The sequence below is a fragment of the Gallus gallus genome, chromosome 22 (genome assembly GCF_016699485.2).
Source record: "Gallus gallus isolate bGalGal1 chromosome 22, bGalGal1.mat.broiler.GRCg7b, whole genome shotgun sequence".
Taxonomy (NCBI): Eukaryota; Metazoa; Chordata; class Aves; order Galliformes; family Phasianidae; genus Gallus; species Gallus gallus.
Window position 1 is genome coordinate 2,335,272 of NC_052553.1, and position 27,710 is coordinate 2,362,981.

At 52.4% G+C, this 27,710-nt stretch overlaps 2 protein-coding genes and 1 long non-coding RNA gene across 6 annotated transcripts; 2 read left to right on the forward strand and 1 right to left on the reverse strand.

Annotated features, from left to right (window-relative positions):
• Window positions 1-233: 233 nt before the first annotated feature.
• On the reverse strand, window positions 234-3,192 carry LOC107054964. Its single transcript, XR_001469847.4, has 2 exons — window positions 904-3,192; window positions 234-777 (listed from the first exon to the last, which is right to left on the reverse strand). It is a non-coding gene; the product is annotated as an uncharacterized LOC107054964 (long non-coding RNA).
• Window positions 3,193-3,294: 102 nt separating this feature from the next.
• Window positions 3,295-12,107, forward strand: ZNF703 (zinc finger protein 703). 4 transcript variants are annotated; one of them, XR_005841540.2, is made up of 4 exons: window positions 3,295-3,643; window positions 3,826-5,984; window positions 9,176-10,051; window positions 10,887-12,107. XR_005841540.2 is itself a non-coding variant. In XM_015297429.4 (2 exons), exons 1-2 carry the CDS (start codon window positions 3,431-3,433, stop codon window positions 5,209-5,211), a joined length of 1,599 nt encoding a protein of 532 aa, XP_015152915.2. In that variant the 5' UTR covers window positions 3,295-3,430; the 3' UTR covers window positions 5,212-6,027. The 4 variants fall into 4 exon arrangements, 1 of the variants encoding a protein (XP_015152915.2); XR_003071616.3 differs by having other exon boundaries at window positions 9,176-12,107; XR_005841541.2 differs by lacking the exon at window positions 9,176-10,051.
• A 3,322-nt stretch (window positions 12,108-15,429) lies between these two features.
• On the forward strand, window positions 15,430-27,170 carry ERLIN2 (ER lipid raft associated 2). The gene is made up of 11 exons (XM_424380.5): window positions 15,430-15,606; window positions 15,699-15,780; window positions 15,918-15,964; window positions 16,723-16,784; window positions 17,548-17,673; window positions 19,541-19,614; window positions 19,997-20,055; window positions 21,066-21,157; window positions 21,490-21,579; window positions 23,054-23,133; window positions 24,204-27,170. Exons 1-11 carry the CDS (start codon window positions 15,500-15,502, stop codon window positions 24,411-24,413), a joined length of 1,029 nt encoding a protein of 342 aa, XP_424380.2. The 5' UTR covers window positions 15,430-15,499; the 3' UTR covers window positions 24,414-27,170.
• Window positions 27,171-27,710: the final 540 nt, after the last annotated feature.

A 27,710-nucleotide genomic window follows, 5' to 3' on the forward strand; every position in this document is an offset into this window, starting at 1 on the left:
TAAATATAAATTATTTTTACTGTATCAATGATTAAATATTTTTCTTTGAGATCACAGCGGCCAAAAAAATAAATGTTTCTGAAAAGGCATTCAAAAAATTTAAAGGAAAAAAATCCCTCTGAGAAACCCTTTTGTCATTTGCAACCAATAAAAATGCCTATTGTTATGAAGGGCTCATAAATAATCTGATTTTGGCATGCTTTAATACCGTACAGAAAATGAATAAATTAAACTTGATTTACAGCCTTTTTCATTTTTATTAGAGCCGCTCCAAACATTTTATGTACCGTACGTGCCAGATGAGCTGCACCAAATGGTTTGAGGCTCCGGCACTGATATTATATAAATTAAGTTGTTTTAATTTGCATAGTTTAATTAACTGACACTGGCAAAGAACTAAAAACAGAGGTATGGGTGATGCTGAGGGCCGGACGCGCCCGCAGAGGCAGCCCTATGGGATATGGGGAGGGGTCCCTCACCCCCAAAGGGCTGCGATGCTGAATGCTGGGGGGGCTCCGCTCAGTCCTTCAGATGGGGAAACTGAGGCACCGCTCAACCGCTGCAGTGCAAACAGAGGCCAGGTCAACCCAGGCTGACCCAGCAGCGTTGCGTGGCTCTGTGTGGAGCGCTGGGAAGGCAAACAGTGAAAGAGGTCTGAAGTGATGTCACGGTGCCCCAGCGTCGGCCACGCTGTGCGTTTTGATCTGCTGCCCATCCCTCAGCACAGCAGCGCTTTGATAAGTGGGTGATGCTCTCCTCCCCCTCGCGCCATTCATCCTGCAGAATTTCACACCAGGAAACAGCTTCATTACATCAACAACAGGAAGACCCCACTGATTTGTCACAGGGAAAAACAGCTGTTAGTCACACATCAAGGGAGCAGGGGAGGGAAAAAAATCTCACCTTCTTCCTTTAATGTTCGCGCCGTGCTTTAATGTGAATTGCTCTGCAGAGGAAAGCGGCCACCAGCTCTCCCATAAGTAACCATCACCCAGCGAGCACCAGTTAATATCTGAGCGTCTCCCTGCCTCTCCCGCTACATGATTGCTTTCGAAAGAAAGATTAATTCCAACTTTAAAAAGGAAAACACTATTTTTATCATTGCCAGAAGTCTATATGGGTTTAAAAAAGAAAAAGCGCTCGCTTGTCGTTTTACATCTTGCAGTTTTGTCAGTTGTTTTAAAACATGTCTCCTGTAATAAATAAGATCATTTTTATGCATTTGTTCTGCAGCGATCGGAGCGGCGCGGAGCCGGGGAGCGGCCGTGGGGCCATGGGCAGAGTGTGGCTTCCCTGGAGCCGGGGTGGGACCTGGCAAACCCAGGAGACAGAAAATAGGGAAGAAGAGCACCAAAGGCCACGTGGTTGTGTTGGTCATGGAGCACGTCTTGTGCTCTTACTGGTACAGGAGAAAACCCAAAAGACCAGAAGTAGAGAAGAGCACCAAGGGCTACGCAATGCGTTGGCCGTGGTCTATGCTTGGTGCTGCTAATGGTAGAGCAGAAAACCCAAAAGACCAAAGATAGAGAATGAAAGCACCAAGGGCTACACAACGCATTGGCCATGGTCTATGCTTTGTGCTCTTACTGATACAGGAGAAAGCCAAAAGACCAAAAATAGAGAATAAGAGCACCAAGGTCTACACCACATGCTGGCCATGGTCCATGCTTGGTGCTCTTACTGGTAGAAGAGAAAACCCAAAAGACCAAACATAGGGAATAAGAGCACTGAGGGCTATGCAATGCGTTGACCATGGACCACATTTTGTGCTCTTACTGATATAGGAGCAAAACCCAACAAAAATAAGAGCATAAAAGCACCAAGGGCTACACAACGCATTGGCCATGGTCTACATTTTGCACTCTTACTGTTATAGGAGCGTGATTTTATTTTGTTAATGCTGTGTTGTTGGCACACAACTTGAATTCATTTGAGGATAGACTTTTTTTTCCTCTTTCCTTCGGATTTGAATGGCTCCTTTGAACAGAGGCCTCTCCTCCTGCATCAGCGCTGCCCAGATTGAATCAGTCTTGAGGTCAGCTTTGAGGGGGAGAGAAGAAAAGCCCCCAAAAAGGGGACATAGGTAGTCCAGCAGTCAGGGTGACTGATAGCAGGGGAGAAGCGGTGTCAGGCCATGCCATGGCTACGCTGGTCATGGTAGACCCAGCAGAGCCACTTCCCAGAGCCCAGAGCACACTGTGAGGGGCGGCCCCATGGGCTCAGTAATGGCAGCACTGTTGGAACATAAAGCATCTGCCAGGGGGTGGTGTGTTTCATTGCAACTCTCTGCCTCTCTCCCTGCAGCGGGGACTCCGAACCCAGAGGTGGTTCTGTGCTCCAGCATCACCACCTCCATGCACTGTGAACTCAGACTCTCCCAACTCCTCTCTCCCAGATGGAGCCCATGGGAGGCTGCAGTGATACTGGGAAATGTTTAAGAGTATAAACCAAACAGAGTGGAAAACCACTGAAAGCAATGAGTGTTGCGGGTTGCAGTGTAAGGAAATGGCACTTTTTGTGGGGTTGGTTCCCCACTGCAGGTGAACCCCAAGGGCAGGTGATGGCATGCAACATCCAGTGCCCACGTGCCCATTCCTGCAACAGCAGAAAACACTTTGCCACAGTCAAGTGCTGCTGCTGATAAAAGGAATTTTAATGCTGGTGATTACATTATGTGCAAAATCAATATGTACACATGCAAAGTGTGTTGGCAACTCAGGTTTGGGCGACACTGCTGACCTGGCAGCACCTTCACCGTGTGCTGGGCGTGCACCCAGGCGGGGTGCCAGAAGGGTCATCCTGCAGGGACGGGGTGCCAAGTTGTGCCGTGCCATGGCAAGCTGTGCTGGGCTGTGCATAGCTGAGCTGTGTTGTGGCAGCCAAGCTGTGCCATGCTATGCCATGCCATGCCATGCCATGCCATGCCATGAGAAACCTCACTGCCTGAGCCACGCCGTGCCGTTCCGAGCTGTGCCAGCAGCACTGTGCTGTGCCCTGCGAGCCAAGCCGAGCCACGCCGAGCTGTGCCAGCCATGCCCTGCCAGCCGAGCTGTGCCATGCCTTGCCAAGCCACGCAAAGGCCACGCTGTGCCGTGCTAATCCGTGCGATGCCGAGCCGAGCCGAGCCGCGCTGCTCTGCGCTGCGCTGCGCTGCGCCGGCGGCCGCTCTCCCCCACGCGGCGGCGCGGCGGCGGCGCTTCGCCCCCCCCACCGGCGCTCTCCCCGCCCCGGGGGCCCGGCCGGGCGCGGATTGGTGCGCGGCGCCGGCCCCCTCGGAGCGCGGCCGCCATCGGGGCTATTTGACGTGTCGGTCGGGAAGGGGAAGGGTTTTGTCTCGCCGGGGCCGCCGCCGCCGCCGCTCCGCCGCCCGCCCGGCCCGGCCCGGCCCCGCGGAGCCCGGCGCGCCGCCCGCCGCCGCCGCCCGCCCCAAATGAGCGGTGCCCCCGGCGGGCCCCGGCCGAGGACCCCGCCGAGCCGCGGAGCCGCGGGCGCCCCGTCGCCCCGGCCGCCCCCCGCCGACCCGCTGCGCCAGGCCAGCCGGCTGCCCATCCGCGTCCTGAAGATGCTCAGCGCCCACAGCGGCCACCTCCTGCACCCCGAGTACCTCCAGCCGCTCTCCTCCACGCCCGTCAGCCCCATCGAGGTCAGTGCTCCCCCCGCTCGCCTTTCCCTCCCCGTTCCTTTTCCCTTCCCGTCCCCGCGCTCTGGCTCGCCGCCCGCTGGCCCCGGGGTGGGACGTGGGATGGGGTTGGGATGGGGGGGGCCGGGCCGGGGGGTGCCGTCGGGTCCCCCCCTGACCGGCGCCGCGCTCCGCTCCGCCCGCAGCTGGACGCCAAGAAGAGCCCTCTGGCGCTGCTGGCCCAGACCTGCTCGCAGATCGGCAAACCCGACCCTCCGCCCTCCTCCAAGCTGAACGCCGTCGCCTCCGCCGGGCTGCCCGCCGCCGACAAGGAGCCCTCCGCCCGCCCCGCCGCGCTCAAACCGCCGGGCGGCAGCGGGGACGCTCCGCCCGAGGACAAGTCCAGCTTCAAGCCCTACTCCAAGGGCGGGGAGCCGCGCAAGGAGGGCCCGGACAAGGCCGGCTTCCGCGTGCCCAGCGCCGCCTGCCCGCCGTTCCCCCCGCACAGCGCCGCATCCCCGGGCGGCTCCCGCGGCGCGTCCCCGCAGCACGCCGAGCCCAAGGGCGCCGACGACAAGAAGGAGCCCGAGGCGGGCAAACCCGGCCCCGACGGGGCGAGCGGGGCTTTGGGGCGCGGGGCGGCGGCGGAGCCCGGGGCGCACGGCGAACCCCCCGCCTCGGGCCGCAAATCGGAGCCCCCCGCGCTGCCGCCCGCCGCCGGCCATGTGGCCCCCGTGTCTCCCTACAAGCCGGGCCACTCCGTCTTCCCGCTGCCGCCTTCCAGCATCGGTTACCACGGCTCCATCGTGGGCGCCTACGCCGGGTACCCCTCGCAGTTCGTGCCCGGCTTGGACCCCAGCAAAGCGGGGCTGGTGGGCAGCCAGCTGCCCGGGGCGCTGGGGCTGCCGGGGAAGCCGCCCAGTTCCAGCCCGCTGACCGGGGCCTCGCCGCCCTCCTTCATGCAGGGATTATGCCGGGACCCGTACTGCCTGAGCTACCACAGCGCCTCGCACCTGGGCTCCGGCAACTGCTCCAGCTGCGTGCACGACGCCGGCAGCCTGAAGAGCGGATACCCCCTGGTGTACCCAGCGCACCCCCTGCACTCGGTGCACACCACGCTCTCCTCCGGCGGCACCCCCAGCCTGCCCGGCCACCCCCTCTACACCTATGGCTTCATGCTGCAGAACGACCCCCTGCCCCACATATGCAACTGGGTGTCTGCCAGCGGACCCTGCGATAAGAGGTTTGCCACCTCGGAGGAGCTGCTCACCCACCTACGGACCCACACGGCGCTGCCGGGCGCAGAGAAACTCTTGGCCGGGTACCCCACGTCGGGGTTGGGCTCGGCTGCCTCCTGCCACCTCCACCTCCCGCCCGCCGCCCCCGGCAGCCCCAGCACGTTACCGGCCTCCCTGTCCTTGAGGAGCCCACACACTTTGGGACTCAACAGGTACCACCCGTACGGCAAGAGCCATTTGCCCGCAGCCGGAGCTCTCCCCGTGCCGTCCTTGCCGGCTGCCGGACCTTACTACTCCCCCTACGCTCTCTATGGCCAAAGACTGACTTCAGCTTCTGCACTGGGATATCAGTAACCACGGCAGCCCCTTCCCCTCGCCGAGCCCCCCCTTCCCCCCCCACCCCGCTCCCTCCTCGGAACTGTGTATTTATTTACTGTATGTTAGCTTAAAGCTGGGAATATAAGTGCATTAATACACCAATGAATCGATGGTATGCAAAGAGTCTGTGTCCAAAAAAAAAAAAAAAAAGAAAAAAAAGAAAAAAAAAAGGAGAAAAAAAACCCCTCTTTTCTTTGCAGTTGTGGGGCTTCGGGTTTGGGGGTGTTTTTTTTTTTCCCTGCTGTTTCTTTTAATTGAGTTTTTTTTTTTTTTTTCCTTCCCCTTCTTCATTTTCCCCCCTGAGAAATTCTTGCATGACTCCCAACACGCCCGGGGAGGAACAAAAAAGACAAAAAAAAAAAAAAAAAGCTTCAACCACGTTTCTTCCTCCTCCTCCCCCTCCTCGTTTGTCGTTCTGGGATTCAGTTTCTCTTCCTTTGTGAAGTTAACAGATGTCATTTTTTTTTATTATTATTTTTATTTTTATTTTTTTTTTTTGCAATGCGTTTTGGGGCTGCGGATGGAGCAGCCCCCGCCCCGCGGCTCCCGCCCGGCCCCTCCGCGGGGACGAACCCCCCTCCTTTCCCCCCCCATCCTCCTCCTCCTCCCCCCGGGGCTGCGGGCGCCCACCCCGACGGCGGCGGCGGTCCCACGGACGGAGCGGCCCCACGGACGGAGCGGCGGCGGGCGCGGGGCCGCCCGGCCGGGAGGGCTGCGAGCATTGCGGGTGACTTAAGAGCTGCGGCTTGGTAAGTCTTATTTTGTTAATAAATGAATACTTGGTTATATTCACCCTGTGGTGTGGTCTCTCTTCCCCGCGACCCCGCGGCTTTGTCCCCTCGCCCGGCGGTGCGGGATGCGGGCTCCATCTAGCGGCGCGGGGCTGCGGGCGGTGCGGGGTCCGGGCCGATCCCGGCGGGGAGCGGTGCGGGATCGCGCGTGGATGTGTTGCGGGGGGGCGGAGGGGGGACTCCTGGGTTTGTCCGTGCGTGGAGGCGAGAGGGAAGGTTCGAGAATTGGCGCGAGGATCCCCGGTCCCCCCGCGGCTGCACCCCCATAGGAATTAAGGCTTAGGGACCCCCTCCCCACCGCCGTCCCCACGCAGGGCGAGCTGTGCCCCCCCCCCCCTCCCCCCCCCCCGTTTTGAGTCATTCCCACTCGCATCTGTGGGGCTGCTCTGCTGAGCCCACCCCACATCAACACCTGAGCCCAACGCTGCTCCCCGCAGAGCCCCACAGCTCCCATTGCCCCACACGGCTTTTCCTTTTCCTTTCCCCCCCCCCACCCCCCCCCGCTGTTGAGTGCTTTGCTCCTGTTGCGTTTTTTTGGGTGAGTCATGCAATTAATCCCAGTTAATTGCCTGCTCTATATTGCCTTATGCCCTGCGTTTAAATTCCTTTGTGTCTTTTGAGCTGAAAAATAATACGCTTAAAACAGAGACTTGTTTGGCCAATGGGGTTTTTATTTTTCCTTCCAGTGAGCAGCCGGGGGCCGGGTGATGGCTGCGGGTCTCCCTCTGTGTGTAGGGCAGGGCAGGTGGGGGTCCGGCTGCCCTATGGCTGTCAGACCCCGGTTTTGGGGTCTGCGGTGGTTGTGACCCAGGTCTGGTCGGTGTTGGTAGCATGAAGGCCTGGGTGCTGCAGGACGGGGTTTGCTCCTTGCTGTGCCGGGGATGCCAGGCCCCGCTGCCACCCATCCCCACGTCCTCATTGAGTGCCACTCTTGTGGGCATAGCAGGGCAGTGGGCAGTCGTGGTGTAAATCGTAGCATAGATCACTGCTCTTCCACTGCAGCTCTGAAATCCCACACCCGGTGCAGGTCGCTGCTGTGGCCATTTTGCTCCCCTGTGCTTTGAGGTGTCCTCGCTGTGCGCTCTCTGTGCACCATGGCTGCTGTGCACACAGTGCATGGGATGTGCATGGGACGCGCGGTGGCTGCGGGCTGTCGGGGTGCTCCATGCCAGCTCTGGTCAGCCCCACTCTGTGGAAAGGTCCCTGCCTCCCAATTCTCCCCAACCCCCCCCTGGGGTTCTCCCAGCTCCAAAACTGAGCCATGCTTTCTCTGCACCTCCATCAGAGCCGGTGCTGCTCCAATGCGTCCCATAATGCTGACGGTTCCTCAGGGAACTGCTTTTCCCCTCCCTAAAGACTGCAGCACCGGGGCAGGCATGTGTAAACACTGCCAAGTATCACCTGATAGCAATCGGCACTCAGGGCTCTATCTGCAGGGAAATGAGTGTGCTGCCAATACATTCAATAACTCCCCACCTATCGCCTGCCCAGGTACTGCAGAATTCATTTTACAATCAGAGCGCTGGGATGCACTTTATTAATCATTCTGTCTAACAACCCGCGCTCCACAGTTTCGGTTTGATTTGATTCAATCCTGTCTTTCTGCAAAATATATGGCTGAGTGGGTCGGGTAATGTACGGCTTAATTTAGAGTTGTATGGGTTTGAATTACCATTTTCATCACGTGCCGAGCGCGGAGGGCGCGTTGCATCATTTAGAGAGAGAAAGGCGCGAGGTTTCCAACCTCTCCGGGAATTCACCTGGAGGGAACGGGGACCAGAAAGGGCCTTTCAGAGCTGGCAGGGAGCGCCGGGCCGGGGCAGCTCAGGTGGGTGTTGGGCCACGGAAGGGTGTGCTGGGAGCTGCGCCGGCAGCTCGGCGTTGCATAACAACAACTTTTCCAGCGAGCCCTGAATTGCAGGAGACCTCCAGCGGTTGACTCTCAGGTGACCCCGATCCCCGCGGCCGGCTCTAATAACACCAGCTGTCAGTTAGCCCGGCTCCGACCGGGGAGGAAAAAGCACTGATTATCCAAATACAGTCATTAAAGGGGAAATGTGTTTTTAGGACTGTCAGAGTGATTAATGAGGGTTAGCAATCCTTGCAAATGCACTTGTTTAGTCTAACTGGCAGCCTCTATTTTCCTATTGATTTATTGCAGCGGTTGCTGAGGCCGCAGTGTGTGGAAGCAGTCGGACGCTCGGCGCGGTGCGGAACGCGCACGGGTTCCTCCGTGCAGGGTGAGGGCTCTGCCCGGCTGAACAAAGGCAGCACTGTACCTCGAGCCGGGGTGGGACAGCCCGGGAGCACATGCGGTGCACTCAGCCATACTGCGCTCCTTGTCAGTGTGCAACCCGTACGGCCCGCAGCCCGGCTGACCACGAGCCGTCCCTGCGCCCAGCTGAGCGCGAGCGAAGGAGTGAGGCTGTGTCGGTTCGGACACGAACCCCGCAGAGGGCTCTGCCCGCGCAAAGCTCTGGGACGCAAAGTCCTGCGGGCTGCAGCTGAAGGCTCTGGTCGGGCTGCTGAGCGGTGGTGGGTGGATGAGAAGCTTCCCAGCTGCACAAAGCGGCTTTTCTTTCCCCCGGTGGACGCCCCGGAGAATACGGGCTCTGTGCTCGGTGTCCGCGGCTCCGCTCCAGGGGTGCTCGGCGTGGAGAGCAGGGAGGAGGGCTCAGGAAGGCGGCTGTGGTTTGTCGCCGGCAGGGCTGATGGCAGCACGGGGAGGCGTGTGGGTAGGACCGAGGAGCTGAGGGGCTTGGAGACCCCAAAGCAGACGGTGCCCACAGCGTAGAGAGCTGCAGGCAGGAGAAGGCTTTGAGTGACTTTCCATGGCTGCCGTGGCCAACGCCACAGCGTGCCAACATCTGCATGCAATGGGCACACCGACACCTCCTTGCAGCAGGACAGAGCTTCCTGCTGGTCGCAGCGTGGAGGTGATGGGCACACGGAGTGCAGCTGCTGCTCCCTGCACTGCCCAGCACGGCCGTGGAGCTCTGTGGTCCCGCAGCCATCGCCCGCTCAGATCCGCGCCGGGCGGTGTTGGCGATGCTGTTCGTTACGGTGATGCATGGTTAATAGTTATCTCTCTGTTTATTATCATGATGAATAACTGAAGAGTCGTAATTCTGTATACACAAATGTTTCAGCTAAACGCTCGCTGGAGGACGCTGGGGGAGACGCTCGGCTGACAGCTTCGTTTACAGAAGTGTATTCCTTCAGCTCCATTCGCAATAACAAACAGATTTCCACAGACCATAATGTTTTCCAATGCGGCGTTTATGGAAGCCGTGTGCCATGACTTCACCCCACCCCACGGTGCTGTGATGGGGGAGCACAACCTCGCTGTGGATGGGCAGATGTGATCGTGGGCACCCAGGGAACCCAACCGGCCCGGCGTTCTGTGTTTGCAGCCCCAGCACCTCCATGGAGCCCTCCTGGACCCCACCCAGCGCCGCGCTGCAGGGAGATGCCGGAGCACAGCGAAGAGGAGAGGGGGATGAAAACATTTTGGGATGCTTTCTGGATGAGTTTCAGCCTTCTCTGTGCTCCTCTCCTTTGGGAAGAGAGGAAAGGAGATGGGAGTGTGCGAGATTTGCTGCGCTGTTCTTTCCTGGTGTGTTCGCTCGCTGCGAGCCGGAGCTGCTGTGCTGCCCTCCTGCCTTCCCTGAGCAGAGCATGGGGACCAGGACCCCCCTCTGCCACCAGCACATGGGAACGCTCATCCATACCATGTCCTTGTGCTGCGATGGGGCTGATGCCTGCAGAGCTGGCTGTGAACCCAGCACCTGGGAGCTCTGCTGGGCAGCGCTCCTGCAGAAGTGACGAATTGTTTCTGCCGGAGCAATTGTTACCTCCACCGATTCCTGTTCCAGCTCAGCACAGCCCCAGTGATGTCCGTGGATGCAGAGGGACTGTGGCCAGGCCCGGCTTCCCAGGTGGAACGAGTCGTGTTGTTGGAAAATGTCTCTGATGTGAAGCACGGCACTCGCTCTGAGCCGCAGGCATGGAGCTGCCTCGTGCTGGTGAGAAAATGATGGCTCAGCCCACCCCACCAACAAACCCTCACAATGCACCGGGTAGGGTGGGAGCAGGAATGGAGCACTGAGGAGTGGAGCTGAGAAAAGACCTCTGTGCCCGCCGGTGTGTGTGCCCATTTCCCAGACTGTGGCTGAATTTCAGATTTGGAACAACTGCTCGGGCAGCAACAGCTCCTCCAGCTGCAGGAACGCACCGGGCCCTCTGTGGCTGTGTTATGGCTCCCAAACCTCCCGCCTGTGCAGCGTGGGCACGGAGCAGCCCTGCTGTGTGCCTGGAGAGCAAGGAGCAAATGTGGGCTGGGTTCAGCAGCACTTTCCCCGGGAAGAGCTACAAGAAGAGCTGAGGGTCCCCAGGAGCCCCAGCATTACGTTGCTTCACCCTTTGCAGGAGGAAAGCTCGCAGCCCTTCGTGCTATGGGGGAAGCTCCCGTAGCACTCAGACCCAGTGTGTTATTTCTGGGCTCTGACTCACACTGCTGGAACGATTCGGGGTTTGCATGCAGCGAGCAGTGTGTTCCCAGGGGGTGTGGAGAGAGCCGGGGGGCCGGAGCCTTGGGTCGGTTTGCAGGGATTGCTCGGTTTGTAGGGATGCTCAGAGCTGCAGTGCAGCAGGAGGGGGTTCAGGAGCCCCCCGGGTTTGCAGCTCACATCTCACACCGCTGCCCTTCCATTGCGCCCGGTGCGTTGTCAGAGGCACAGAGTGTGGCGCAGTGATTTCAGGGAGCTCAGTCCTATGGGCGCCATCAGCATCCCGCATCCCTCCCGGGGGTCCCGTGCTCATCCCTCTCCCCTGCCCACCGTGCTTTTATCTCTTCTGTAGGTACCAATGGAGCCGTCAGCCTGCGGTACGACAGGTTGCGGGAGCCGGGGCCCCTCGAACAGAGCAGCCTTGTCTGTCAGAGCCGCCTGACACTCCCCATAATGGCCAGATGGATGAGACTCTGAAAGTAGGACCCGGCGCGTTTTCAACTCTATTTTGGGTGAAAACACTTCTTGAAAGATCTTGAAAGGAGCTGGCAGTTGAGGAGTTCCAATGATTAATGAGCGCTGGCTCTGCAGGGCGGGTTGCTCGCGCCGTGCCAGCAGCCGCGCTGCTCCAGCAGCCCCAACCCCGCCGCCCCCCGCGCCCCATCGGCTCTCCCGGAAATGACACCAACACGACAGGGCCAGCATATGGAAAAAGTTAAATATAAATTACTGCTGAAAGAGGCCTCGCCGAGCGGAGTTAGTTAAAGATGTTTATGGATTCAGAAACACGGGCCTGCATATGTATTTAGAGATGACAAATGTGATTCAATAAGTAAAGAATTTCTCTGTGGGCTGAGGCTCAGGCGCTGGGGGGGCTCCCGGCCGTAAATCTGGGGACAGCCTCCTCTTTCCCTCTCCTTTTTGCTCCTTCCAGGATCAGAGCAAAGCGCTGCCTCTGCTCCTGCGTCCGTGTTCCCTGCCCTGCACCCCTGCTGCTTTCTTTTATGGGTTTTTACCCCAAAACGGCTCTTGCTGCCATGGCACGAAGGGTGCGGGATGCCCCCCCGTTCCCACGTGCTCATGCAGACCCGAAGTGCTGGCAGAGCTCAGAGCGGTGCCGTGGGGTGGGGGGGCTCCGATGGGGATCCCTGTGCCCCTGGTGGACCATGCTCGTGCAGCCGGACCCTGCAGGACTGTCAGCAAATGATTAATGACCAACAGCCCCCGGGCTGCCCCCACCAGGATCGTGTGCCTCGTGCTTCATGCGTGCTTTGCAAGTTGCTGCATGCACGCTCAGCCCAAAGCGGGGACCCCCACAAAGACCCCGGAGAGCCCATCCAGAGGACGGGTGTGCAGGACATGGGCTGTCTCCCCACGCCCCCCCTGCGTACCCCCACTGTTTTTTGGGGGTCAGCGCCCGGCCGGACTGTTGACTGCCAGCCACATTCCTTTGTCCTGATTTGATTCGTTAGCAGCGTTTGGCTGGGACACAGAGACAGCTAATGAGGGACTGAGTTTATTGCAGTTTGATTTTTCTGTTAAAACAATACAATAAAATAAATGCGCTTGGAAATCTGGTATGTGTTTGTACATAGGAGATTTATGGCTCTGGAGGCTTCCAGAGAGACGCAGCCTTTCATTCCCTTCCTTATTGGAACAGATCATATTGCAGGGTTTAAAGGGCTCTGGAGCTGTGATTTATTTGAAGGGAGAAACCAGGGAAATCCAACTATCTGTTCCCTGGCTCAGATCATCCAGTGACTCCTGGCCAAGGGAATGATCTGCACCTCCTCCACGGAGCGGTATTTTTTTCCTCCTGTCACTCGCCTTCTCCCACTCTAAATATATCACCGAGACGCTGCTGACTCCTGACCTGGGCTTCAGCACCTCGCCGAGGCTTCCCCGGCCCTTCCCGGAATCCCACAAATAAATCAGTGTCCTGGAGCCCTTCCTGAGCACCTCTGCTCGCCGGGATGGGGCTGCGTGTGGCTCTGCTCAATCCAGAGCCACTCCTGCTTCCATCCCAAGGACGGGGCCATGGATCCACGCCACTCAGCGTCCCCCACTGTCCCCATTTCCAACCCAGTGTCCCTCAGTGCCACCACAATGTCCCCCAGTTCCACCCAGTGCCACCTCGGTATCCCCCAGTGTCTCCCACTGTCTGCCCATCCCTGGGCAGGATGAAGCTGTTCCCCCATGCCAAAAATTGTCTGTTGGTTTCTTTTTTCTTAAGCAATTGCATTTGCAGGCGGGACATCTGCTGGGTTTTGGTGCAAACCCCCGCCTGCTTCTCCTTGCTATCTCGGGGGCTTTGGGGAGTGAGCACTTTGGGTCCCACCAGCAATGCCCACCCCCAAGCAGGGGCTTTTCTGCCCCTTTCTGGGGTCCTGCAGCCAGGATCACCCTCTCCTCCCCACGGCACTCTGCTGCTGCAGTTGCAGGGACGATCCATGCGCCATTCTCATGCGTGTTCATGCTAAATCTCTTTTCTCTCCCAGGCTGAGCTGTGGTTTCCAAGCACCATTCGTCATTTCCCTTTAGAAACCAGCACTGGGGGGCTGGACACATGGCTCCTTTATGCTCTGCAAGGGTGACCTGGCACTCTGGCACCCGGCCACAGCACTGGCGTCTGCAGGGCGAGCTCTGCCCCCAGTACGCCCCCCCTCCCCCCCCGGGCCAGTCCTGAGCTGCAGCACATGGGATGGGGGTCGCTCCCCTGGGCTGGGATGCAGAGCCCGGTCTCCCCATGCCCCTCTGATGGTGTCATATGGAACGAGGACCCCCGTGCCCATCATCCAGCAGCAGGGCTCGGGCAGGCAGCGAGTCAAAGAAAACTTTTCCTGACGTGATTGCAACGCGTGTAAATGGGTGCATCGAGCACATGTGAGCAGTTTCCTCATTTCCAGCTCAGGACTGTCAGGGGATGATTAATGGCCAACGCCAGAGAGCTGCCTTGATTGCCAAGTGCTGTATTGTTAGCACTGACATGTAACGAGCCCGGACATACTTTAACACAATTCTGCACCGTAATCTGCAAATAACGTTCGATAGACTTAATTTGTTAAGTATTTCCCCCCCCCATGCCCTCCCTCTCCCCACCTTCTTTCCCTTTCAAAACCCTGTGAAGTGGATGGAGGGCCCCACACCATCCCACAGCCCTGCAGGGATGGCCTGGCATGGGAATGGGAATGGGAATGGGAATGGGGATGGGAATGGGAATGAGGATGGGATGGGATGGGGGTAGGAATGGAGGATGGGGACAGGAATGGGGACTGAGCAAGTGTGTTCTTTCCACCCCGCTGCTCCCCACATGGCTGCACATGAGGTAACCTTAAACGTCGAAGCAGGAACCACGGGGACAGAGTTTTTCCACCTCTATTCACAACTGTCAGGCAGTGATTAATGGCCAACAGGCTCGAAATTGCCTTTATTGCCAGCTTGGTATTGTTACTTGTGACAGCTAATGAGGTTGGACAGACTTTTACGCAGCACTCACCGTGGGTCTCAGCCTCCCTCCTGCTGGGCTGGTGCCGCCAGCAATGGGACCATCCTGGCTGCCCTGTCCCGTGCTGTCCTGCCCTGTCCTGTCCCACTCCATCTCCTCCCGGTGCGGGGCAGCAGGTGGCGGGGGCTGAGGGCGACGATGCTGATGGGACCATCACAAAGACCTTCAGACCCCTCTCCGTTTTTGCAGTAAAACCCCCAACAGATTCTCACTTCTGCGGGATGAGGAGGAATGGGCAGAGCTGAAAAGGCTTTGAGTGTGGGTGCAGCGAAGCATTCGTTGGTGTAAAAGAGTCTGTGCTGTTGGGGCAGACACGGCTGAATGTTCCTGGCCCGAGGTGGAGGAGTAATGATTTTTTTTGGCTTTTTATTTTTCAGGATTATTACAAATAATATTTACCTTTGTGCTCGTTCACATCTTGATGCTGTTAAACACGTGGCCGCAGCTGGTTTCCTATTCTGGGCAATGATATAGAGCCCATGTTATGCAGCAAAGCCTCTCCTGCGAGCCAGAACACCCCACATTTAAACATCTATTACTTTGCAATATTATATGAGTGCATTTTGCTTCAGCTCGGAGCAATTTCCTAGTTTACTCTTATTAAACTGAGCGGGGCTGAGCAGAGGTTCATGATTTATGAAACACGTATGAGATTCATTAAAACCTTTACAGATTTAATACATTTTATCAGGGCCTTAAATCTGGGCAAGCATTTTTTAAAGATCTTATGCAGAGAGTATTTCATCTCGGGCGCCTTTCGCACTTATTTAAGAGCTGTAACATTTGGACACATGGAGCAGATACTTCACTCCCTGTTTCTGAGCAGCACTGAACCCTTCTGACAGCTTTGTGATGTACGACCCTGGGAGATCTATCAATACAGGAATGAAATTATACTATTTATTGGCATTTTATGGTCCCTCTATGTTTTTAAGCGCCCTTCAGCAAATATAGAGGTGGGAATGTAATGCATTTCTGCACTCTGGATGGCTGAGGGTCCCCGCAGTGGGAGCGGAGCGCTGTGATTGCTGGGGCAGAAGGGGCGCTGTGGGCTGGCAGTGGGGTGCAAACCCTTTGGGGTGATTTTGGGGCTCGGTGATGCCCTTCCCCAGCACAATGGGCATCAAATGGTGATCCCGTGCGCGAGCAACAGGTCACTTCATGGGAGAACCTCCTGCAGAGTGGCTCCCTAGACACAAGGTTCACACGGGGTGGGACAGAGCCCCGTGTCCTCCACCAGGACCCCGCTATGGAGCGGGACCGCTCAGCCGCGATGCCGCGGAGCCGCGCGGCGCGCGGTGGCGCGGGCGGGATTCGAACCCTCAACCCTGAGGCCTCAGTTCCTCCACCGCCCCCTGGCGGCGCACTGCGGCGTCGCGCGTCGCGCAGTGGTGACGTCACGGACGCGCCGTTGAGGGCGGGCGGGCGCAGCGCAGCGCCGCGTCGTGCCGAGGCCGGGCATGGCCCAGCTGGGCGCCATCGCCGCGCTCGTCCTCAGCTTCCTCGCCGCCGCCTTCCTCTCCGCCATCCATAAGATCGAGGAGGGCCACATCGGCGTCTACTACCGGTGAGCGGCCGCCGCGGCCTCCCCCGTCTCCTCCCGCATCTCCTCCCCGGGCCGGGCCTCCGCTCACGGCCGCTGTTCGCTTCTTCCCGCAGCGGCGGCGCGTTGCTGACCTCCACCAGCGGGCCGGGCTTCCACCTCATGCTGCCCTTCATCACGTCCTACAAGTCAGTGCAGGTGCTGTGGGGCGGGGGGGGCTGCGTGCTGCCCCGGGCTGCGGGGTGGGGGTGAGATGCGGGCCCGCACCGAGCGGCGGTGCGCTGCGCTGCGCTGAGGAGCTGCCGCTGAAGGTCCGTTTCTTCCGTCGTTTTCAGACCACGCTGCAGACCGATGAAGTGAAAAACGTTCCCTGCGGTACGAGGTGAGGCGCTCCGCTCTCATTCCCCGCGGTCCTCCGGTTTGGGTGGAAGCCTCTTCCTTCCCTTTTCCTCCCCTCTCCCCCTCCTCCTCCCACCAGCACGCTTTAACGCACCTACTTCGCTTTTCACGGGCTGCGTTTCCCACCACCCCGTACACAAAGGCTCCTTAATGCTTTGTCCCACTGCGATGGTTTCTGTGCAGCCCCTATCTGTCCATGCACCACTTATTTCCCCTGAGCTTCCACGTTTGGAGCTGTTGCAGGCGGTGCCAGCAGCAGTTGGAATCTGGTTCTTGGTGTGGTTACAGCTCAGAAGGAAGCAGGCTGCACTGTGCTGAGTTCAGAGTGTGTTTCACTCTTGTTTCTTTGTAGAAATTCATATGCAAGAATTTAATACGATCGAACTTATTTCTTTTAAGTGAATAAGTTGCTTCCACTGTTCTTGCCTAAACTGAAGCACGGGAAGAAAGTGGATTGCTTGATACGGATGGAAACAGGGAGGAAATCAGGAGTTTATGTTTCCATGTGGTGGTCACTAAGCTTGGGCTCACATTTAACGATCCAGTTTGTGGATAGCCCAGGAGCCTGCATGGGGTTGTACCGGGGTTTGTCGCAGTGGTGCTGCACAGAAGGATGTGAATGCTGTGCTCAGCCCGCTAGAGGGGGGTGTGCTCTGCTCGGAGGCCGTCCAGCTGCAGGACAGAGCTTTCCTCCTCCTGCAAACTTTCTCCTCTTTTCTTTTCTCTTCTCTCCTTTTGCAGTGGAGGAGTGATGATTTACTTTGACAGAATCGAGGTGGTGAATTTCCTGATCCAGAGTGCAGGTGAGTTCTTCCTCTGTGACCCTGCGAATCCTGCCATCCACAGTGGTGGTTATTCTCCTCCTAGTGCCAGATGAGGTGAATCACCTCATCTGTCTGCTAATTTGGAGCTGAGCAGTACTGCAAGCATTCCCCTGTGTGCATTGTGGAGCTCTGTACTTCCTGGGTTTGAACCTTAAACCAGCTCTCCCAGACTCTTTGTTTATTCCTTCTTGCACGTACTTGTTCTGTGCTACTGATTGCTTCACCAATAGCTGAATGCCATCCATCACTTCTTTTATTTTTTATTATTATGGCCCTACTGGACTTTATACTTCAGTGAAGAACTTCCAATGTGAATAACGAAATGTGCAACAGTCAGGGGAGGCAGAGAGCAGAATGCTGGAACGTGGCACAGAAGGAGAAGGCCCTGTGCAGCCTTCTTTCAGTCTGTGTATTCTGCAACTCAAACACACCCCATGTGTTTGCTGGAGAGTGATTTGCAGATAATCAAGAGTAGGCTGCTATTGCTGAGATGTCATTCTGTTTATAAGGCACGTGACCGAATATTGGTTAGAGCATGATGAAATATTAGCAGTAATTAAAACTCCCCTGAAGAAAGTGGTTGTGGTGCAGCCTCTTCTCTTGTGGGTGCTTTCTTCATTGCAGTACAGCTCTGCATTTCTTGCTGCTGTGACTGAGCCATAAACATTTGACTGCCAGCACCCAGCCTGCCCTGTGGTACTCTCTGTCCCAGCTATTAATGTCAGTTGCACTTCTTTTGCAGTATATGACATAGTGAAGAACTACACTGCTGACTATGACAAAGCTCTCATCTTCAACAAGATTCACCATGAGCTTAACCAGTTCTGTAGTGTCCACACACTCCAGGAGGTCTACATTGAGCTGTTTGGTAAGCTGCTTCTCTGATCTTTCAGGAGATTGATGGCTCCTTGAATGACATCTCTGCAAGCTATTTGCATTGTCTGCTGGTACAGAAGTCTCTAGTTCCAGCTGGGAAGCTTCTTGCATATTCATCTAGTGTCTGTTCTGTTTGGAATCGCAGCATATGAGTTATATTTACCTCATTTTGTCTTTTAACAGTGCTTCACTGTGTTATACAAAAAAAAACAAACAAACCCAAACCTGTCAGAAGTAGCACAGGGGCTAGGGAAGGGAGTAGTGATTCTGCTGCATTATATGTATTTAGCAAATGTGGCTGGTTGAGTCAGTTGCAGTATTTGCTATTCCAGATGGAAAAGGCAGTCTTTTGTTCTTAGCTGTTTTAAAAAAAAAAAAAAAAAGGTGTGTTCCCTGTCTTATTAGTTTGATAATTTTTGTGGCATGCACACTGCTGTGGTTCCTGGGCGCTGTGAGTGAGTGCTGTGAACCAGAGCTGTGTGGTGAGGGCCTGCTGACCTTCCCTTCCTCTCTGCAGACCAGTGGGAAATCAGGCAGCACAAACACTGGGAGCACATTACGAGAGACAGCCTGAAGAAAAGTGGTGGTTTCTTGGTAGAAATTGTCCAGTCTCTGCCAGTGCTGAGTGTTTTCATTATGGCTTCGAGTGAGAAGAAATCCCTTCCAGCATCTGGCAGTGCAACAGTGCTGGCTGCGGATGAAGTGTTGCTGTGAACGGTTTGGACCCAAACTGTACGGGATTAGTGGCTGAGATTTCAGTGCCAAGTGCCTGAAAGAGCACAAGGTGTTTGCAAACCACTTCTCTGTTTAAATAGGGCTTTCCAAGAAGCTTGGCTATCTCCTTTCTGATGGGGCCTCTGCACAAAATGCAGAACTAGGGCTCAGTTCACCTCCTGTTCTTTTATGGGGTTGTTGGTGAATGTGCTGGTTCTTTGTCAATGGAGACTCCAGATGTCGGCAGCTGCTGATGACAACTGCTTGAAATGGACTCAAGACAACCAATTTGCACAGAAGGAACTTGTATAAGCCCCTGTGTAAGTCTTTCAGTCTGAGCTGAAAGTTTTCTGGCTCTGGAGTTCTGAAATGGGGCACAGCCCATTTCAAGCAGACTTATGTCATTCTCTGCCCCCACATCTGCAGGCAGGTGCAGGAAACTGATAACAGCTGTTTCCTAAACTCCTGGCTGAACTTCATTATGAGTGTGAGTTCCAGCTCGCTAAACTGGGACCAAAGCAAATAATCAAGGAGTGCAATGTGATCACTTTCAAGGCTATTACATTTTTATTTTCCCTTTGAATTTTTTAGCAGGCCCCAACTGGAAACTGCTATCCTTAGAGCTCTTCACTGAAGGAGGGTTTTGTTTTGTGCTTCCTCTTGAAATTTCTTAGCTATGCTGGAATAAACCATTATCCATTCAGCCAAACAGGCTTTACCAATGAAATTGTTGCAGCCTATTAAAATAAGTCATACAGCCATTTTACATTTCTGCCTTTCCATTCTCTTTGCTGCTGGCACAGATGCAGTTCCTAATCATTCAAGATTTAGCTGGATCAGCTCTGCTCCAGAATCCAGTTGGGAAGGTATCAATAGGGAAGTGAGTTAGAGCACAGATTCCTTGCCATAAAAATGCTACTTCTGGCTCAAAGAAAATCCAAACTGTAGGTTATTGAAAAGTGAAGAGAACTTCATTTTATGCTTGCCATGTTTCTTTAGTCTTTCCCAAGTTCTTCTCATTGGTCACCATTGCTTGACATGCTGAAAAAGGTGTAAATGTCCCCTGAGGCCAGGGATGGTCTTTCTCAGCCCAGCATTTCAATATGAAGCTTACATTTCTTACTTGCTTTCTTCCCTCCCATCAGATCAGATTGATGAAAACCTTAAACTGGCATTGCAGCAAGACCTAACTACAATGGCCCCTGGATTAATTATACAGGTAATCAGGGTTCTGTTTGGAGATGCATAGATCACGAGGGGCAAAGGCTTAGAGGAAGTAGCAGGATGTAGCTCTTAGAAAATTCCCTGAAAGTACAGATTTTGTTAATATGAGGAATGAGAAGTGTCCTTCCTGTCCCCTCTTATCTTTGCCTTGTTGGGTTTCTTTAGGTGATACCCTCAATCCTAGTTTATCCAGGTTGTTCCTCCTGTCAGGAGATCATTCAGTCCAGCGTTTGCTCTGCAGAGCATGTAAAAGCGTAAAAGCTTTGTCTGGCAGAGCTCCCCACAAGTGTGAGCTCCCCCACCCTCTGCAGCCTCGGGGCCGTTTGCCTTTTGATTGTTGGCTGCTTGCCTATGTTTTCTTCTGTCTCTCTTTCCAGGCAGTTCGAGTTACAAAGCCAAACATCCCTGAAACAATCCGGAGGAATTATGAGCTCATGTAAGTGCCTGAGACTTGCACCTTTGTGTTACCAAAAGGAGTCGGTCATCCAGATTAATGTGTTTTCACAGCATGCACTGATCAGAGTGCCCTCTGCCAGGCCTGTGCTCTGCCTCGTGCTGCCTTGCTGCCATTCAGAACAGCTCTAGTGAGGCTGCACCAGACAAGCGTGTGTCTGTAAGTGGCTGCAGGTCACTGCTGAGGGTATTACTCCATCTTGAACACTCGAGCGTAGTTATTTGCCCGAGGGCTCCTTCCCCTTGACACTGACTGTATTTTAAAAAGGCCTCACAGAGCATGTGAGTGAGTGGCAGGTGGATAGATTCCACCACTAATCCTGCTGTTTGACTAGGATGGAGACACTGTTGATTCAACAGGCTGAAGACTTGCAAAGCTTTGGAATAACTTTCTTTAAAAGCACTTGACATACTGATCCCTTTTCAGCGCTGTGAGCCAGCTGCCTTTTCTTGCACTCAATTATTCAGAAATGCTTATGTTCTCCGAGCACTCTGCCAACAGAGTCTGCACAGGCTAGAATCAGTTCCCTCTCGTCCATTCTGCCTGACCTTTTGGTGTTGTGGTAAGTCATGTGCAGTAAGGTCACATTAGAATCCTCAATCAGTGTGTTCTTATCTCTTGCCATAAATCCAGTCGAGAAAGATTTGCTCTTGGCTCCAGTCTCTTCCCTGATTGGGAGCAGGAGCAGACTATTTATATTCTTTTCAGTATGTGTATGCACACACTTTATGTGCCCAAAGCGATAAGATGGAAAAGACTTTAGCATGAAAAATGTGCACACCCATTTGACTGAATGGTGATTTCAAAGAGGAAAATAACCTGTCACATGAAAGTTTGGTGTAGGAAAAAGCCCTGAAGGTGCATGCTCTCACTTTCTGTGGCCCTGAACACATACTTGAAGGAGGTTTAAGCTGACGGCTCATCCCTGTGGTGTGGTTGGCGAAGCTATTTCATGAGCTCACATTTTATAACTGCCTTTTCTGACACCCTAGGGAGAGTGAGAAGACAAAGCTGCTGATTGCAGCACAGAAGCAGAAGGTGGTGGAGAAGGAAGCAGAGACAGAAAGGAAGAAGGCCCTCATTGGTCTGTATGGCTTTGTCTGAAAGCAGTAGCTATTGGTGTGGTGGGGTAGGCAGCAAACAGGAACCAAACTGGGAACAAAGGGAGTTATGCACCTGGTTCACTGTTGGGCGATTTCTCTGCTGCATCTTTTTGCTGCTGCTCTGATACTCTTCCAAAGAAGCTCAGATGGGTTTTAGCTTTGCCCACAAATGTAGGCTGATACATTCCGAGGGCTGAAAATTCTTATTAATGACTGCCACCAGAAGAGGGTGGGAAGGAATTCCATGGGTGAAGTTGCTTTTGGCAATAGGATGACTGTGACAACAATGTGGATGTGTTCTCTTTAATTTCAGAGGCAGAAAAAATTGCACAAGTTGCTGAAATAACGTATGGACAGAAAGTGATGGAAAAAGAAACAGAGAAACGGATTTCAGAGATTGAAGGTGAGTGATGCGCTTTCCAATAACTGTTCTGCAGTGATTTAAGTAGTTCCTGGTTCTGTAATCTCTCTGTTTAGTCTCCATTTTGCTTTTTTGCCCTTTTTCTTTTAGCAAATAGATTTGACCAGAGGTGGCAGCAGGAATGTTTCTTTACAGACTGTGCTGCTTAAAGCTTTTTGTAAGGATGATCTCTCTAGGAGGTTGTACTGTTAAATTAAGAAGACGTCTCATCCAATACAGTGCTTTACCAAGCAAATTCCAGGACCTGAAGAGGTCTGCATTTCCAGCTCAGAGTGGCGAAGCCTTGTTTTCAGTTCCATTCATTGTAGGTCCTGTCAACCTTTGCAGAGGTCCACTGAGGAGCCAATTAAGAGTTTTACAGATGAGCAACTTCTCATTATGAAGTTATTTGCAGAAGTACAATAGGTTTTATTTCTTACAAATGTGTGTCATTGTATGTCAGGCCTTCAGCTCAGCTCTGTGCCTGTAGAGGATCCAGGTCTTCATTCTTTTAAGTGTCCCTGTCAGGGACTACTGTAGTTATTAGCCCAAAGAGGAAGTATCAGGAAAACCATCCTGTTTTTAAGTGTCATTGCTCACAGGGCTCCCCACTAATCTAGGTAAACAAATAGGGTTATCTAGCTGTGCAATTCTCAGATCCAAATTAGCATATGTTACAAATGTGTAGCTCCCTTTTATAGAAAGTATCTCAAGAGATCACATCAAACCAGCCAGATTAAACTCAGCCTTAACTTGATGGCTTGGCATCACTTTGGTGTCAACTGACAGATAAAAAGTCAGAAGCCAAAAAGGGAAATGCAGTACAGAAAAGACAAGTGTTTCTTTCCCTAAATGTCTTTGTTAGGAGCAGGGAAGTTCAGTGTCCTTTGGGATCAGGCCCTTGACACAGTCTCTGATACTGCAGCAGAACAGCTCTGTCAACATCTGTCCATGGGGCAGAGCCTATAAAGGTTAAAGCTGCCTGCCCCTACATGCAAGAGCTTTAACCTCAGTATCCCAGACAGAATCCCATCTGGGGAATTGCATTAACAGCCACAGACTTCATCTGCAGAGCAGACTGCTGTGCAGTTCTTGGAGTCCTGTGCAAATGTCGTGGGTAAATACCACTTTTGCAGCCCAACAGTTGTTTCATTTGCAGCACAAGAGTTAGTGGCTGGCTAGAGAAGAAAGAGCATTCTCTGCCTGTGTGACAGGACAGTAATAAAAACCTCATGTTTATAAAATGCTTTGAGGTCTTCAGTTGCAGATACAATGTATTTAATATTACATATAAAATGCAAGAGGATGATAAAGGCAAATCCCATTTCTGGGTTTCCAGTTTTGTTCCCTCTTCCCCTTGTTGTATCCCTTGCAGTTTAGATGTGGTACTTGCTGCTTTAAAAATCTTCCAGCTGTAAATGGTGCTAATGTGACTGAAAATAAAAATCTGAATATGGGAGCATATGTTTTCTTCCAGATGCTGCGTTTCTTGCAAGAGAGAAGGCAAGAGCTGATGCTGAATGCTATACTGCTATGAAAGTAGCCGAGGCTAACAAGGTATTACTTCCTTATGCTGTGCCTTGAAGCAGAGCTCCTTACATTAGGCTGTATAGAAGAACTCAGCAGAAGGGTAGTCTGTCTTTACTGCTTGCTCATTGTGTCTTGTTGTTTTGGTCAAAAAGCAAAACAAAGACAGAGAAGTTATCTTTGAGACTGAAACAATAATTATATCCTTACTCGCAAATTCACCTTCTGCTCTGAACAGATGAATTTTATGTCAGAGTACATGAAATATCTGGTTTACGTCTGGAGACAAGTCTGCTAGATGCTAATGGGGCCATGACTCCCAGTGTAGAAAGAACATCACTTTCAGTGTTGCCCTTTCATGCTGCTGTAATGAGACGTGTTGATCCATTGCAGTCTGCAAGCTAGCGAGTAACCAAGGCAGGGGGAGATCTGCAGAGTGACAGACAGGCTTAAAGTAAGCAAGTATTCAGGTAAAGAACAAATGGAGTTGTTCTTATTCACCAAGCTAATTAGCCTGGCAAAGCCTTGTTCCTGCAAAAAACAAAATACATGGATGCAACTGCTGGACTCATTACTGTCTACATCAGGTTCCCAGGACTTCCCAGCAGGAAGACTTCCTGTGCTGTAAGGGTCAGTAGAAATGGACAGAGGGTCTGAGATGGTTCTGCACAAGTTCTGTTCCAGTTAGATATTCTGTTCACTCTTTTATAATGTCATTATCCTGAAAGAGTGATCTCTGCCTTGCGAAGCAGACCCTTCAATCTACTCTGTGGGGAAAAAAGGGCAGTTCTAGTAGCTTGCATTGCAGGAGCTTTCAGTGAGTTACGTGCTTCAGAGCATCTCCATCTCTGTGGTATGTTTGGATTCAACATTTCCCCAGCTGCTTCCATCACTTTCTCATTTTGCCATTCAGTCACCTGGACTTAGAGCTTTGCTTAGGCATGGTGAAAGAGCATTCTTTGGTACTCAGCCTTTTCAGCTGCAGAGAGGATGAGCATGCCCACTAGTGTTCTGGAAAGGTAGATGCCTCCTGTGCTTATGGTAGGAATTTGCTTTTGAGTGAGGCTGAGCTGTTGGTGATCTGTTTTCTTTTTGTGCAGCTGAAGTTAACTCCTGAGTACTTGCAGCTGATGAAATACAAGGCTATTGCAGCAAACAGCAAGATCTATTTTGGCAAAGATATTCCCAACATGTTCATGGACTATGCAGGTAGCCAGAGTAAATTTGCGGAGGGACTGGCAGAAGGAGTCCATGAAGAGGATGGGGCAGGACCCAGTGAGGACACAAAACTGCTTCATAACACCAACTGAAAAGAGACGTTTATATTGGTTTTATATCAAAAGAAACATGAACTGGGAAGTTCCTTTTTGTTTTCCCCTTTTCCTGTACTGAAAGAGATAAAATTTAATCCTCTCAATCTTTTGTATGACAATTAGACACAAAGACTTTGGTATTTATGGAGTGTTGTTTCTGGTAACTACTAAGTAATCTGCTCCAGATATGTCTGCTAGATGCACCTCTCCCTTCAAATGGGCTAAGAAACCCAGTGATTCCAGAGAGGTTAGGCTAGCTGGGCTATCTGTTCTGCAGCCAGCTTAGATGGTTAATTAGTTTTGAATTGAGGTTGTTGGTAGCAGTTGGAAGTTTTGAGATTTTTTGCAGGAGGGGGATTGCTGCTATGATCTTTTTTTTTTTTCTATTTGGAAATTTCTAGTACTTAATTCAAATCCCTTTGAGAAGAAAAAGTAAAAATAAAAAAGGTGCTAGACTTTTTGTACACTACCCATGTCTGCTTGAAGGCACTGCTCAGATGGTGGGTCACTGCCTGGGGCACTGGGACTAACAGCCTGTGTGTATGCTCCAGGCCCATCCTGCCTGCAAGGTGTAGCAAATACATGAAACCACTGTTTACTGAGGTCTGAGTCAATGTGTTTTACCTCAGTAGTGCAGTTGAGACCACATGCACAGTGAGGTACAGCACTTCAGCTGAAGTGTTGCAGGTTACTGTGGGGGAGATGTAAGCCTTAGACCACGTGTCACACAGGTAGTGGCCCAAACTACTCATTTTCTGCATTTTAACACTGGTTTCTTTTCCATTTGTCATACCTGGGGAGGGCAGAGGGGAGTTTGTGTTTATCTGCTGGCTGAGGGGCTCAGATGTGCCGGTGGAGGCAGTGCCTGCCAGTGGCTAATTGGACTTAACTTTTGGTGAAGCCAGGCTGCAAGCACAGTACTTGTTACAGTCGTCATAGTCAGAAACAAGTAGAGAGAATGCAATTTTTGTCTCAGGGACCCTGACCTTGCAAAAAGCCTTGCTAGTGAAAAACTGCTTGAATGATTCATCCCACAGTCACTGCAGTGCCTCTGCTGTTCTGCAAGACCAATGGGATTTCAGTGTTTGCAGTGCTGTATTAGGAAGAGGATGTTCAGGGAAGCTGAAATGAATGGAACATAATGCCTGGTGGTTATTTTCAGAATGGACCTTGAGAGGAAGTTCTCCTAGGAGCAAAAGACTCACAGCACCATCTTGAAAAAAATCACAGGGCAGAAATTACAACCTCTTCTCTCTGGGCTGTTCAAAGAGCAATGTTCCTTTGCTCAGAGCAGTGAGATAGGTTGTACCTTTCATTTCAGAAAACTGATTTGTTTTTCACTTAGCAGATGCAAAGAGGTAATAGGTCTTTTGTTTTACACGTGCAAAACTTGAGGGGGTGTCAAAGGCAAAAGTTCAGGGCTAGAAAACTATTTTTCTCCTCTCCCCCAAATCCATCTGCCACTTGGCAGGAGAGCCTGCTTATTAATTGCTGTTATAATTTGCAGCCAATGCATCCTTATAAGATGATGAAAGCATAAGCACTAAGTTGGTCAGGACCAACCTGTTGAATTTATGATCTTGTGCCCCAAATGCTTGCTGCTTACTAAACTTGGTTTCACATTTCAGTGTTGTAAGTATGCATTAATCATTTTAAATAAGTAATTTACACTAAGATTGAAATCTCATTAATTTCTGCTGCTTGTTCTAGTATTTTCATTTCAGTTTTATTTTCCCTGTTAGAAGAATTACAGTTGATACTTGAAAATGCAAAATAAAAGAGATTGTCAGTTTCTGGTGGAGAAAAGCCCCATCTCCTTTATGTCATCTTTGTATTTGTTGGAAAATCTTAAGATGAAGCTTAAGTTCCAGCCCCAGACTGACAACACAGTGATCATAAAAACTGCACCAGGAGGTAGGCTGTAATATTGCTCACTTTTCTAAATAGGTCTCTGCAAGAAGATGTTGAACAGAGAACAGCAGAGATGTAGGAGTGAGCTAATAGTACCTGAGCCTGTTAGGGCAGTCTCATTTGTTTGGTATTGTTCTGCATTCATGTTAAGGTTTTCCATTAGTAACTGAAGCCTACTTTTTAGGAAAGTGTTTTCACTAACGAGTGGGCCCAAATAAACCAAATGGTATTACAAGGGGCGTTTTTGTATGAGCTCACTGTAAAACAACAGCTTGGAATAAATAGGTCTTACGGATTTTTAAATTGAAAACATTACTGCTGAAGTATTTCTCAGAGGAAGGGGAAGAATAGAAGGAGTAGCCAGTATTACTGATTTCAAACTTGCATTTTTAAAACATTTTGGAACCTTTGTGGTTCTGCACCACTGAAGACCAAGTACTTTAGTTAACCTATTAACAGATTAACAACAAAAAAGCAAGAACAAAGTTGGAATTGTACCAGTCCTCAGAGGCCAGGGTTGATCATTGCTTTTCATTCAAGTTCTTCATTCTATGTACAATTTCCTTAAGATGTGTCACTACATGTAAACCTTTATCCCATTTATCTCTTTCACTGTTGTTCTGTCATCTCCATAATCTTGCAATCTCAAAAGGAAGATCTAAATGCTAAAACAGCTCTGTCTAACAAAGAAGCACAGGTTTGCTGTTCGGCACTGCTATACCTGGGAACTGCTGGCGGGGGCATGGTGATGCTTTACCAGTGCAGCTGTGGATCTGTATACTGAATTAAAAGCCTTTTTATTTTGATACTTGCTACGACAATAAAAATGGCCTTCAATTTTAATCGCAGTCTGGTTTTGTGGGCCTTTCACACGATGAGGGGGTGGGTTTGCAGGGAGGCATCCCCAGGGGTATCTCTGTGGGAGGGCACGGAGCTGCGGAGCTCCACCACCACAAAAGTTTTGCAGTGAAGTTAGCAGGAAATCCCTGCCAGGCTCTTCGGAACAGCTGTGCAAATACTGTTGGTGCTCAAAACGGGGGGTGGGGGGAGGGCAACTTCTGTGCCTTGGGGAAACATTTTGGCTGATGTCTTCCAGCTGGCACTGCCTGTGTGTGCCCCGCAGCTGTGGGCTCTGCTGTGGTGCTTCCATAGCACAGCCCTGGGCTTACACGGGGCCTATGGGGCGAATGGTGGGGCCTGTTTTATGGTTTATTATCTTATTTTGATGCTGAAAGCTGGCCCTGGAGGATCTGTTCTGGATGCGGATGGCAACAATTTGTTTTATTTGTGGGTGGACTGCTACAGTGTGAGGGTATGTGCAGACACCACACTGGAAGCACGGGCCTCGATCCTGCGTCTTTCTCACTACCTTCAGTGACAGGA